The sequence below is a fragment of the Hyposmocoma kahamanoa genome, unplaced genomic scaffold, assembly GCF_003589595.1.
Source record: "Hyposmocoma kahamanoa isolate Upper Pololo Valley unplaced genomic scaffold, ASM358959v1 94, whole genome shotgun sequence".
Classification (NCBI taxonomy): Eukaryota; Metazoa; Arthropoda; class Insecta; order Lepidoptera; family Cosmopterigidae; genus Hyposmocoma; species Hyposmocoma kahamanoa.
The window spans coordinates 10,298,206-10,312,199 of NW_020654878.1; the positions used below are offsets into that span (position 1 = coordinate 10,298,206).

The 13,994-nt window shown below is 37.6% G+C and overlaps 1 protein-coding gene across 1 annotated transcript in view; it reads left to right on the forward strand.

The window, feature by feature from the left end:
• LOC113237740 (RING finger protein 17) overlaps positions 1-13,994 on the forward strand; it is a 67,573-nt gene that overhangs the window by 21,128 nt on the left and 32,451 nt on the right. Inside the window, exon 14 of the mRNA XM_026474326.1 lies at positions 10,132-10,266. Coding sequence (XP_026330111.1) covers positions 10,132-10,266 — 135 coding nt within the window. The remainder of the gene's footprint in view (positions 1-10,131; positions 10,267-13,994) is intronic.

A 13,994-nucleotide genomic window follows, 5' to 3' on the forward strand; every position in this document is an offset into this window, starting at 1 on the left:
ATTAGAAATTTACAAATATTACGAAGAATAATGAAAATTAATACGTGCCTTTCATAAAATAATCTTTTAGAGTATGCTTACATTGCATTTAGCTTGATAAAAATAGCTTACATAAAGGTTCTAAAAAATATATGAAAACTTAACAAAAATAATTTATTTCGAAGAACAACCCGAGAACGAATTAGTCACTAGCGCTGAAATTAGTATTTAAGTCGATTTTTTGCTAAAGCGGAGATGCACAGGTTACTTCACTGTGTACACTCCAATCCGATAGGAGCCCCTTCTCACGTGTGCGAAAGGTGAAGGTGATGCGGTATGCGAAACTTTTGTTATTAGGAGGCTTTTAGTTGAATTGACACTAATGAAGACAAATTGACACATTTTGTATCCCCAAGAAAACATGTTTGTTTATAATAAATTGGAAAGTTACGGTATGTATTCGACGTGTAAGTTATTAGAGTTTATCCTGAACGGGAAATATTGCCATTTCTACGAGTGTTTAATTTTTTTACTTCGTTTCTTAAAATTAGGGCGACGTGGAACCGGTTCCCATGAATGAGAAATTGATCACTTTTTTAATTTTTATTTATTACTGTGACGTAGTAAAGTAGTCCTTTTATGTGTGTAACACAGACTAAACAATCAAGCAATCATATTAAGTAAATAATGTTTAGCATTCATGTAATAACAAAAAAGTTATTGAAAGGGACACATTTTTGGATGTTATCTGAAAACGACCCCCCAAACGATTTTTTTTTAATTTTCCCGCTTTTTCCAGTCTTACCTTTCTTTAACCAAACCATACAATTGTTAAATAAGTCAGGTGCTATATTTAACACATAAAATACGCACATGAGCTAGCAAGAGCGGGAGGCGACTGAGATGGTCAGGCGACCATCTCGGTACTAAGGAATCCGCTTACAAGGCACAAAACATGCTACCGTATGACTAATGATAGGTCCCCTACAATATCAATTATTTTTAATATGATTAATATTCATTATTTAGCAATGACTAGCACGACACATTTTTTCATTAAATTATGGAAAAACTTTTTATCGATACCTCATCCCTTAGCAAGTGTAGTGTAATGGAGTAACCTTTGCACGTTGTCGTAAAAAATTAATGAGTTTTGAAAAAATATGTTTTTTGTTCATATCTCACAAATAAACATTAATTTGGTGTTATTTTTACTTTAATATTTCGATATTTTAATAGTTCGATATTTGTATTAATAATTATTACAAACTATTGGAGTAATTTCACGAAAATAATTGAACGTCAATTCAATACAAATTTAAAAGCTAATTCATCGTGAATGAAGCAAAGTTAGACTTATAAAAATAGTTTATTAAATACATAAATTAGTGCACTTTTTTACAAGGTTACGTTTTAACACACAAGGTTAGATTTTTATGAACCTACACAGGGATCGTCGTAGATTATTTTTAGTATAATTCGTCACATTTGTAATACTCAATGTTCCGCACCACGGAAGTAAAAGACAATAGAAGAACCAAGCCTCGATTACTATCAGAACCGTCGTCGCCAAAACTCACACGATCATATTTATGTTAAACACTGATTACTTGATAAATGATGGTCGTAGTTTCAAATTTTGAAATATGTAACAAATTCAGGACTGTTAATATAATTTAAACTTTACCCTTATAACTGCCTCTGCACGGTGATTCACGCTCCATACTAAGGCGGTCATAAATACGTAACTCCGAAATTATTATTATTTTTTTATTTTATTACGTTAAAATATGATTAGGTAAACGTAAATTAATAAAATTATACATTTTAAAAAATATTTGACAATATTTAGGTGTAAAAATGTCTCGCAGTAATTTTGTTTTTAGACGATGTATCTAAAACATTTTATACTGCGACTTTTAATGGTAAAACTGTGTAAATAATGATTATTTGTATTAACAATAACCACAAATGAATAAATTAAAACAATAAAAATACATAAAAAAGTTCATTTTACAAAATACAAACAAAACACAAATTATACCAAAATACATTAAATCTCAACAATATTAACTTTAAATACATAACAAGTCTAATACAGCTTTTGACAGTACACCTTTTTTTTTAACAGGTAACTTTCGTAGACCTGTTATGAAGGGATCTGAATGAAGAAGCAGCCTATTTACTAAATCTGTGTTGGTCACAATGCGACTCATTTTACGCGTATGATTTTTTCTAAAAGACTTGATGTATTTGTTAGTCGCTTCAGCTGCTTCTTCAGACAACTCTCCGATTGACAACAAACCGTAATCTATAACATTAGCACCATGAATTAGAACTTTGTGAACGGAAGCAGGCATGTTATACCACGGATACTCGGCAACTAACTGCCGAGCCGTCTCTAAAGCGAACTCTTCGAAGTTCGTCTTATTAATATTATATCCCGAATTTAAACATTGAAGGATGATCCAGCAACGATCTAGGAGATCCTTCTTGATCCCAGTAATTTCAGCGGAAATTTCTGAATTCGAGAAAAACCGCCTGGCTGTATTACCATCGTTTGATGTTCCGCTTCCGCCACTTTTAGGCTTATCCACTATAAGCCCTAATCTTTCTCTAAATTGAGTCTGAACATATGATTTTTTTGCAGCAACAAGCATTTTGTCATTAGCGGACCTAGCTTGCCATTTCCTAACATCTAACTTGTACGCGACATGAACAAAATATTCAAAAAAACGTATTAACGCGTGAAGAGGTGATAAACCAAATTCATATTTACTCTCATCGACTTCCTTATTTAAACATTCGTCAATTTTGTTCATTTCACTGGGCAAGGCGTTACAAATAAAACATTTTGATGAAGAAACACCACTAAGTGCATTACACACTTTACCATCTACCATAGTAAGTTGCAAACAATGAGTAATGCGATATTCGCGATCTTCTTCCTTGAAAACAGTAGGCTGCAAGTTCCTTATTTTATCTTTAAAATGAGCTTCTTCCTCAACTGACACTGCAGTCGATTCCTTCAAATATCGGAGGCGTATAGGACGACAGTATCGAGTTGATGAAGGACGAGGATTTTTCCACAAAACTACTGAATTTTCTTTGTTATCTGTTGTCAAAACAAGCTGAAGTGGCACATACGAAGTAACAAACAGGCTACTGTCTTCAAGAGTGGAGTCAGAAAAACACTGTTTATATTCTGAATGCCCTGTACTGCCATCGAAACCCCATTTCCCTATCAAAGATATCTTATCTAGAGACTCATTAGGTACACTATCCAAAACATCTTTTTGAGACTTGAGAATCCGATTGGCAGTATGATCTAATAAACTTTGAAGTTCGACTTCGGCGGATGATTCTGTAACAGTAATATCTGAAGGATAACAGTGTTTTTTAGATTCCACGACACTTTGGTAAGATGGGAAAATGGTTTTTGAAAACTTATTGTCTATAAATTTCTTTACTAATATATATTGATGTCGAGTTAACTGAGCTTCAACAATGAGCGATAAAACTTCACTAGAATCGATTTCAGGACAAGACAAGCTATCGGACGCATTGAGCAATGACTGTACAAGAGAAGGGTCTTGGTTAGACAAACTAGCCAATCTTCTCCTTTTTGTACGTTTACTGGTGTCGTCAAAGTTAATTCTCGGACGGCCATGCGATGAAGAAGTTGATGGTTTAACTTCGTCAAAGCTCTGAGATACACGTAACTCAGTTCGCTGTACATCAATATTTTCAACGACATGCAGCCAATCTGAATATTTTTCTAAGAATTTAGATCTAGTACGATTCGACTTTGCCCAGTAGTGGGAAATTCGTTTACAAATATTCTTAATTTTAAGGCTTAAAGTCTCTAAATCAATATTTTCGATGTCGTCAGAAAGGGATGATGTTTCGGTCAAAGTGCTCAGGACGTGTTGCATTTTTTCATTTGGATTACCCACTTTAGAGTGCCAAATATCAAAAATTGTCATCCTCGATACAGAACATTTGAAAAATGTACCTAAAACAATATGAAAGCTGAACTTAAAAAAAAATTAAAAATTCAATACTATGGACATGCATACTTTGACACCCCTTTAAGCCAAGAAGAGGCAGCAAGATGCAAATGAAACTTATAGCTCTTAATAAGGACATACTCCTTATTCAAAAACCATATACCTCAGGTGCAGCTCAGCGCAGCCAAAAGTTGTAGGTCTAAAGGAAATTAAGTTATGCCAAAAATTTTCACCAAAAAACTGCCTTCAATAAAAAAATTATATAAAAAAAATATGCATAAAAAAAAATTAAAAAAAATTGATAATAAAAGTACATACCATGCTCTTGGATCTCCATGCTTTCACAACACGTAAACACTTGATTTGGAATAGTGACACTCAAAAACAAAGTGATTAAGTTTCGATGACTCACACGTGGTGATAATTAGTCTCGCGATGCGCTCACTTCCGATGCACAAAAGTGAATGATAACGTGACCTAATTACATTGATATTTATAGTTTTTGGAAGCTTGTTAACTAGTTACTAACTTAGTGAGTTGATCTAACCGGGATAAGCCAATGATTTTTTTTGATTTATGGCCTATGGGGGAATCACAGTGCTCTGTGGCCGAACGGTTTCCACGCCCGACTGCCACGCAGAAGTCGCAGGTTCGATTCCCAACCCGGGAGAAATATTTGTATGGCCTACATTTATTTTGCTCGCGAGTTTGGGTGTAATTTGTCGTTGTCTATGTGTGTGTCCATGGCACCCGCGATACAGGGTTTCCCTAGTACGGGGCAATGTTGAGTGTGTGCGTTATTTACTTTACCCAGTTGGCATATCGTTGAAAGTCTAATTAATACTTACTATTGCAAGTTACGACGTTTTGATATGAAATTTCATTCAATGTTCTACCGTCTAACGGCAATAGTTGAAAGACTATGAAATGACGAATCATTAACGTTTTTCAAAAAGAATTCTACCTTGTTGCTGTGGTTTACTTTCGTTTCTTATAACAAAAAATCTATTACGATAAACGGGAAATGGAAAATTTATTAAAATTATACCGGGTGTAACAGAAAGGTGTGGTCATATTAAAGGACCCAAATGTACACTTGATTTAGACCCTGTGTGCAAAATATCAAATAAAAATAAGTGACTTTTAATGTTGATATAAGTTTAATTATGTTTGTATAAATAGTGATTGTCCGAAACAACCACTGCGTCACAACTCTATTGCTAGTTACGTTACTACGACTTCACAAATTCATTCATGAAACCTGGGCGGCCGCAAGGCGGGGCGAAAGAACAGCTGACTACAATTGAAATGCCATTGTAAAAACATGATTTGAATATGTTGATAATACGTTAATATTAAGTAACAAAATCTTTAAATACCTAGAAAAATCGAATCATTTCTAACAATATTATTTTATGCCATACCTAGGTACGCGTACGTATTTATTTACATACAATTTAAAGAATATTTATTTACTTATTAAGCCCGTAGTTACGCACGCCTTCATCGTATACACATTTTACATAGTTTAGTATTAATACATTTATTTACGACAATTTTACAATAGTGGATACTTTTTTAATTGGTACTTACCTACTGTTCAATTCATACACGTTTTAATGAATTTCCTACGAATTGTAATTGTACAATGTACGAAATATTGACTTGTTTACGATAATTTTGAATAATAAGCACAATCACTGCACGCACTGCTGGCACATTTCACACATTTACAGGTAAGGTTCAAAATGCCGACCTCCATGCAATATGCATATGTCCGTGTGTCGGTACAGAGACTGCTCTACTCTTTGAAGCATCTGCCGAGTGATTTGACTAAATGCCATTTCGATCCGCTGCCTCATTTCTTCTGCGCTTTCACAGGACTCCGCATAAACAATATTTTTTATATGATCCCATAAAAAATATCGAGCGGTGTCAAGTCTGGGGACCGCGCTGGCCAGGGTACAGGACCTCCCCGCCCAATCCACTGCGGGAAACGGTCGTTCAGATGGGAACGTACATTTCGAGCAAAATGTGCGGGTGGTCCATCGTGCTGGAAAGTCATCCTGTGTTCCATCACGAGTCTCACGTATTGTGTCACTGGCAGGGCCATCAGAACGTCATCCAAGTCTTCTGTTAGGAATCTTAAATAATTGGCCCCATTCAGACTTGCCGGCAAAAACACTGGACCGATGACGGCACAACCTATTATACCAGACCACACGTTAATCCGCCACTGGTGTTAAAAATTTGATTCCCTTGATACGCGGGGATTCAAATGAGTCCAAAAATGTTCATTATGCATATTGATAATGCCCGCACGCGTAAATGACGCCTCGTCTGTCCACAGTACCGACGAAGCGAAGTCGGGAGACCTCCCAATCTGGTCGCGGTCGTAAACGTAACGGAACGTGGATCATAGTCCGCTTGTAACAGCTCCTGCGTTCTTTGAAAATGGTATGGGTGCTGGCCATCATCCCGTAGCACACGCCACACACTCATATGGTTCACACCACCAAAGGCTGCCGCAGCACGACGAGTACTTGTCTTTGGATTGCCGAGAAAATGTTCCAAAACATCTGCCTCGAATTCTGGGTCTCGTGAACTCGGCCGGCCTTCAGAACTGGAACCACGGAACGATCCACTATTATGAAGTCTCATAACCATCTTCCTGAAGCATTCCAGAGTAGGAAATGGTCGACGTCGATTTTCTGGGACGCCATCAACAAACTTTGCCCAATAAATTTGGCGAGGCTGGCGCAAGCTCCCATCGGCTGCGCCTACGCACAACATCATCTCATAGTAATCACTATTGCTTAAGCGTGACATAGTTTAAATAAACACAAAAACGAGACACAAACAAAACGATGACACCTATTTAGTCCTCACAACGCAAACGGCAATTACAGACTGTTACAAAAAATAAAAAAATAGTGCCTCTGCCTCAGCGGCGGCGGCACATCAAAGGACGCCGACTGAAACGCAAATTTTGGAATATAGGGTAACGTTTTCATAATGTACATACAGGATGAAATTAAAATTATTACCATCCTTTTAAAATAAGACCCTTCTCATGATACAAATTACATCATTACATACACATTAAACGAATACCTATATCCTACGTATCTACGACCTTCAACGTTGCACTGCATACGCCTTTGTTCACCCGTACCACTTCCACACAACGCAAGAACTGACTGGGTGATTACGGATATACTGCACTAAGGAGGCAGTCACCCATCGGAAACCCACGACGTCCGAAACGAAAGCCTAACACACTAACCACTACACCATGGAGGCAGTCGACTATAGGAATCAAATCCACGACCTCCGAAACGAAAGCCTAACACTCTAACCACTACACCATGGAGGCAATCGACTATAGGAATCAAATCCACGACCTCCGAAAACAAAGCCTAACACTAACCACTACACCATGGAGGCAGTCGACTATGGGAATCAAATCCACGACCGCCGAAACGAAAGCCTAACACTCTAACCACTACACCATACAGGCAGTCGACTATGGGAATCAAATCCACGACTTCCGAAAAGAAAGCCTAACGCTCTAACCACTAGACTATGGAGGCAGTCGACTATGGGAATCAAATCTATGACATCCAAAAAGAAAACCTAACGCTCTAACAACTACACCATAGAGCCAGTCAACTATGAGAATCGAATCCACGACCTCCGAAACGAGTCTAACATTAACCACTACTCCACATCACGATGTATAAAATCAAATGCTGGCGGCGAAAATCAAAGGTGATATTTTTGCCGCTAAAGTTGCCGCCAAAGGCTTGCAACTTCGCTACGATACGTATCGCGTACGCAAGGCGACTAATCTTGATACTTTGTTTATTTAGGTAAGATTTTTTATGGTTTTACACTATTGCTAATTTAAACTATTCTAAAATATTTCTTTAGATGAGTAGATATTATTAGGAAGCAAGAACCTTAATAGGTTCAACGGATATTAATTATTTCAATTTCACCATGTAATAAACCCATACACAGAAAGTTGTCGTGTGTAGATAAGTCAAATTAAGCGTAAGCCTGTTGTTAGAAACGTGCGCTCAGCAATAGACGTATGTAAGTTAGTAAAGTACTATTTTTTGCACAAGGTTTAGTCCACTACACTTGCATAGTAAGTACTGGTTGGAAACTTGACATTCTCGCATCTTTGAAGATTTCGGCAATTATCTCCGAAATCCAAGTTTTCTCACGATATTTTCATTTCCAAGCAAGTGATGAAAATTACAATAATTAATTCGTGGTCAACGATCAAAACTAATTTCTTGACGTTTGCCGACCTTCAGGTTGCACCTTTACGATGAAAGTGTCCCAATACAAAATTTCAACTTTTTGGGAATACGCAAAATAAGATTCAAGTTGTGACATTTTCATATTATTTTATTTATTACTCTTGAAGTACTAAAGGTGATGGCCTTATTAGTCTTTGAAAATAATGAGGAAAAATGGAACTTTACAACTGAAAATTGTTTCTGATCATTTTAATGTTCAACAATTTAAAAACATAATTTACAAAAACTAGTCGCCGATAGGTCTTTTTTTAACGATTTTTTGTTATCATTTAACGTATTAAGAATTAAGTCTTTTTAATGTTCATCAGCTAAGCAAGATGTCATAACCCTTGATATTGTTTTGTGATCCCTATTTCACAATTAAAAAAGAAGAAAGTCCACGAAACAAAAAAGTCAGTCCCTTTAAAAAGTAAGTTAATAAAAAAATATATATTTTTTTAAATATTAAGCGACGGGTCGAACAAGTCGTGTACCCGGTGGAAAGCATTACGCATGTCCATAACAGTAGCACTGCCGCTCGAAGGTTACTGCTACGGCGTCCATCTCTCTGAGACATAGTGGACAAGTCCCATGTGCCTGTAATTTCACCAGCACCCTTACCCTTCAAAACTGTAACACGGTAAAGTGGCAGTACTACCCTGGACGAACTCACAAGGAGCTCTACTGCTACTAGTGATTGTTGAATATGATTTTCGGAACGAAAATGGCTCAAATGCTAATCCGTCAGTGGCAGCGTGTTGTCTTTGCAAATGCAGATTCAACAATAAATGCGGCGTTAATATCTCGACGCGGGAGTAGAATTTTTAAACTGAAAGAACAAAATGAAAGGGACCTTTATGAATCAGTGCTATTCGAGCTTTAATTGCACAATTTCATCTTCACCACAGTGTGACTAATGTAACAAAATATTTTTTTAAGATGGTTTTAGGGTATAAACTCATTTTTAAATTTTTTGATTTGGGTCACTTTCATTGTAAGGGTGCGAAGTATTAGTCGGATGATTGCGTCATATTGCGTCATGCATTAGAAGAAACATACCGATTCGCTAGCCGCCATGCGTTAGAACAGTACCGGCGGATAGAAAGAGACAAATTTCATTCATTAAAATACAATAGATGAATGCGTATTATTACATATGATATGGTAAAAAGAAAAGAGATAACTTTAAATATGTGTTTTTAGAGGACATTAGTTTTATTAATGGATATTAAATGGAAATTTGTGTATTTTGTATGTTTGAAGATATGAAGTTAACGAAACCATATTACGTTATTATGTACTAAGTTTTAAATAATAGTTTTATTATGAAGTAGTGTATTTTGGCAAAGTAATCGATAATATTTATTTTTCATTAAATGTTCACACGCATATTACATGAATAAAATAATAATAAATTTAGTAAATTATAACATAGTAATAAGAATATGGCATTAAGTACTTTATCATTTACAATAACATGCCTGAATTTCACAATTTTTTCAAGTTACGTAATTTGGTTGTATTATGATACTCAATAGAGATGTGATGTGACTATTTATTTTCGTTAAATGACATCAGCTGATCGAAACTGTTCATGGCGAAATTTCCATAAATAACGTAGTGTGTACTAAAACAACTTTGCTAACTAGTTTCATACCATTAACTGAATCCGACCTTCAAATATGACCACACCTTTCTGTTACACCCTGTATAAATTAAGACTTAAATAAGGCATTTTTCCACGATTTTCGAGGTTTTGCGTGAGATAATTGACACGACCATAATGCACTCTAAGCACATGTAATGTATTTAGTGTTCTGTGTTCTCCACAGGCTCCGTTTGTTACCACCAGCACGTGTCCACTCACCGTACCCTCTCGCCATCAACTGCTCACTAGCCAACTGTCAACCAAAAACGGGCACTTGGACAAGCGACGACGCTTACCTCATTCAGAAAATTATTGACAAGTAAGTACAACCTGTTTTTGTTTTGTAGTATTCAAATCGGCAATCAGTTAAATGGACCTCCTTGTAGGAAGACATTTGAAATACTAAAGAAATACCTTAATATTACAAATGCTTGTCGGCCATGAGATCAAGACTTAAATCTACTATAGACAGGAACATTCACAGGAACTATATGTTCCAAAGCACGTGCTCACGCAATGTAATAATGCATAAAACGATTAGAAATTTCAAATGATAGTCAAAGAATAACACAGACCATGGACAGATACGACAGTCTATACCTGTTGAGAATGGACTATTTAACAACAATGGAAACAAGTTTCGCGGCTAATATAATCAAAAACCAGAATATTACTTACCAAATCAATGTGATAAATTTTAAACTTTTTAAATTTATGTTCACACACTTAGCAAAATTGTTTTCGCATTGTTCACACCGATGTAAATTACTTTCCAAAGAGGACCTCATCTGTCCGATATCTTGTGAAGTGAAGTGAAGTGTTGCGCCGGCACCACAAACTGTGGAACACTGTGTGAGTGGAACATTTGTCGAGAGTCGCATATAGTACGCTAGCTAGTACATAGATATCGTTGCATAGGACATAAGGTGTTAAATCTTCGCTGCCTGTGATTACGTTACATTTACAAGTGGTGCCACTGAAGTAGCATATCTATTTCTACCACCAAGCGAGCAATATGAGCATTACGGCGTTTTGGTTTTGAAGGGTTAGGGTGCTGGTAAAACTTGGCACCTGGAACTTGTCACCTTAGTCTCAGGTTCGTGGCACTCCAACTGTTACATACTACCAGGCGCACGACTGACGACGACGACAAAAGATGACGGTGGTGCCCATCCTGGAGGGTTCTGCATGGTCAGAATACCCTACCACGAGTTATTACATCTATCAATGCCAACCAGATGGATTTGAAACTGCTCGGAGATATAAAAATGACATACATTAACAGATAATGTAGTTCTATTTTATCAGTTAAACAAGGTTCTATTTTATTAGTTGGGTAGGCGGAAAGAAGAAATTCTAAAATCTGTCTTTTTTGAGGACAGAGTGAAATGGCAGTTCATTGAGCAAAAGTGTTGCCCGCTTGCGAACAGCTTGTGTTTGCCGACGATAAATATTATATTGACTATCAACTGAATGTTGTTCACGCTTATGGAATAAATAGCTGAACTTGTATAATTTGAGTCATCCTCGACCCATTATTCATCCAATTACTCGGCACAGGTTCACTTGAATTATATTTTTTTGTAACTTCATACGTACATATACATTGTATTTAGAATTATGTCTATTAAAAATATAAGAAGACGTATTTTAAAGTTTTTCATTTTAGTTCAATATAGGTAATCAAATCCGCCTGTTCTTATTAAAATGTATATGAATAAAAATCGAATTGGATACTAGTAGGCCAACTGTTAAAATAAGAATAAAGAAGGCAATAACGCATTTAGTAATAATTAAGACGTCATAACATTCACAATTCAGATATTTTTGCCAAAATTTTACCTTTTTTCACAATCTATCGATAAAACTGTCGCCAACAATTACATGACTATTTAAAATTTTATAAAAACTGGCAACCTGCAAATTTCATAATTTTTATATGATAAATTATTAAACCTTAAACGTTAAACATTTTGATAAGTAATCATATGATTTATTTATATTATATTTTCAACTTTCGCGTTGCATTGTACTAACATTTGGAAACGGGAATAAACGCGTTCACATACAAATAAGTATTCTTCTCTCCTACCTAGTTCCCGACGTTTCAGCCAGGTTGCACTGGCCGTGGTCAAGAGCTGACTGGTGATGCGGTGTTAACATCCTCATCTCTATGGTGGAATCTTCATGCACCCGCATTATATTTTTTGAACTACCGCCACCATAGATATAGGAAAAAGAGGAGACATGTAATGACGCTATGTAAGATCGGATCCCGCTGTCGCCACTTTTTAACTTGTGTGCAATTCAAACTTTAACTCTACTACTGTAAGTTAACGATTTTGATTGGTTAGGGCTTTAAAAATGAAAACGACTTAACACAATTTTAAATTTTAACAAAATGAAACTTACTGTCACTTGAGTAAGAGTTTTATTGCAATATTTCAGTATTTTTTTTCATCCTGGTTCAACCATTCACCATCAGGTGGCGTTTTAGTAAAAATGCTACTAGTATATAATAGCTAACTATTACACGTTATATGGCGCTGAAACTCATTTTTCGTTAGACTAACAACTCACGGAGCGGTTTTCACCCGCGTCTTTCTCCGCGTAGAATGTGATAGTTAAGTATGTCCACACGCAAAATACGCGCTTTGTCGTCGAGTTGCGGATACCAGTCCGTTGCACCAAGTACCAAGTAGTTATGAATATAAAATTAGTAGCAAATTTCACGGCGCGTTTTATTCCTTTTTTTTCTCTCGCGTTTTATTTCTTTCGTATTAACCGCGCGATTTGCGATTATCTCCCACTAAGTTTGCGGTCCGTTCAGCAATCGAGCGGTTTCGTGCCCGCAACCGCGGCGGCTACGTGGTCACATAAACTTGCAGTGTCGTGAGTATTGCAATAAAACCGCTGTCCCGCAGCACCGTCGGGCGCGGATAGAAACCACTCCGTGAATTGTTAACCTTATTTTCTTAAACTGACGCGACCCAACTATGGTTGTGGTCCTACCTAATCGATAGTCAGAAACGATGTAGCCGTTTTTTATTTATTGTAAAAAAATATTCCATTGTTCATACTATACCTGCACTACCTACACTCAGTGTTGGGCAAAATTTAATTGTTCTGGCAATTAAAGATTTACAATTGATTAATTGTTAATTGCGAAACAGCAATTAACGATTGATCAATTGTTAGTTGCGAGAACCGCAATTAACAATTAATCAATTGTTAATTGCGGTTCTCGCAACTAACAATTGATCAATCGTTAATCGCAAATATCTACAATTAACAATTAATCAATTTTCAATCTTTTCAATGTTTTTGATTAACAATTAACAATTAAAACTGACAATTATGATAAATTTATAGGGCATATGGGGGTGAGTTAGGGCATTGGTTGTGGGGGCCTGTTGGGGGCCTGCTGGGGGCAGGGTTGGGGGGCCCGGTTGGGGGCCCGGTGGGGGCCCCGGTTGGGGACCCGCTTGGGGCCCCCGGTTGGGTGGCCCGGTTGGGGGGCCCGGTTAGGGGCCAGTTATGGGGCCTGATGGATCCGAACCGGGCCCCCCATCCGGGGCCCCCAACCGGGCCCCCAACCAGGGCCCCCAAACCGTGGTTCACAACTGGGCCCCAAACGGGGGCCCCCAACCGGGGGGCCCCAACCGGGCCCCACAAACGGGCCCCCAACGCGGTCCTACAAACGGGTCACCCAACCGGGCCCCCAACCCCAACTGCCTCCGTGGCCGAACGGTTACCATGCCGGACTGCCACGCAGAGGTCCCAGGTTCGATTCCCGGGTCGGGAGAAATGTTTGTATGGCCTACATTTATTTCTCTCGTGAGTTTGGGTGTAATTTGTGGTTGTCTATATGTGTGTCCATGGCACCCGCGACACAGGGTTTCCCTAGTGCGGGGCTATGTTGAGTGTGTGCGTTATTTAAAAAAAAAAAAAAAAAAAAAAAAACCGGGGCCCCCAACCGGGGCCCCCAACCGGGCCCCCAAACGTGGGCCCCAACCGGGTCCCTAACCGGAGCCCCAACCGGGGCCC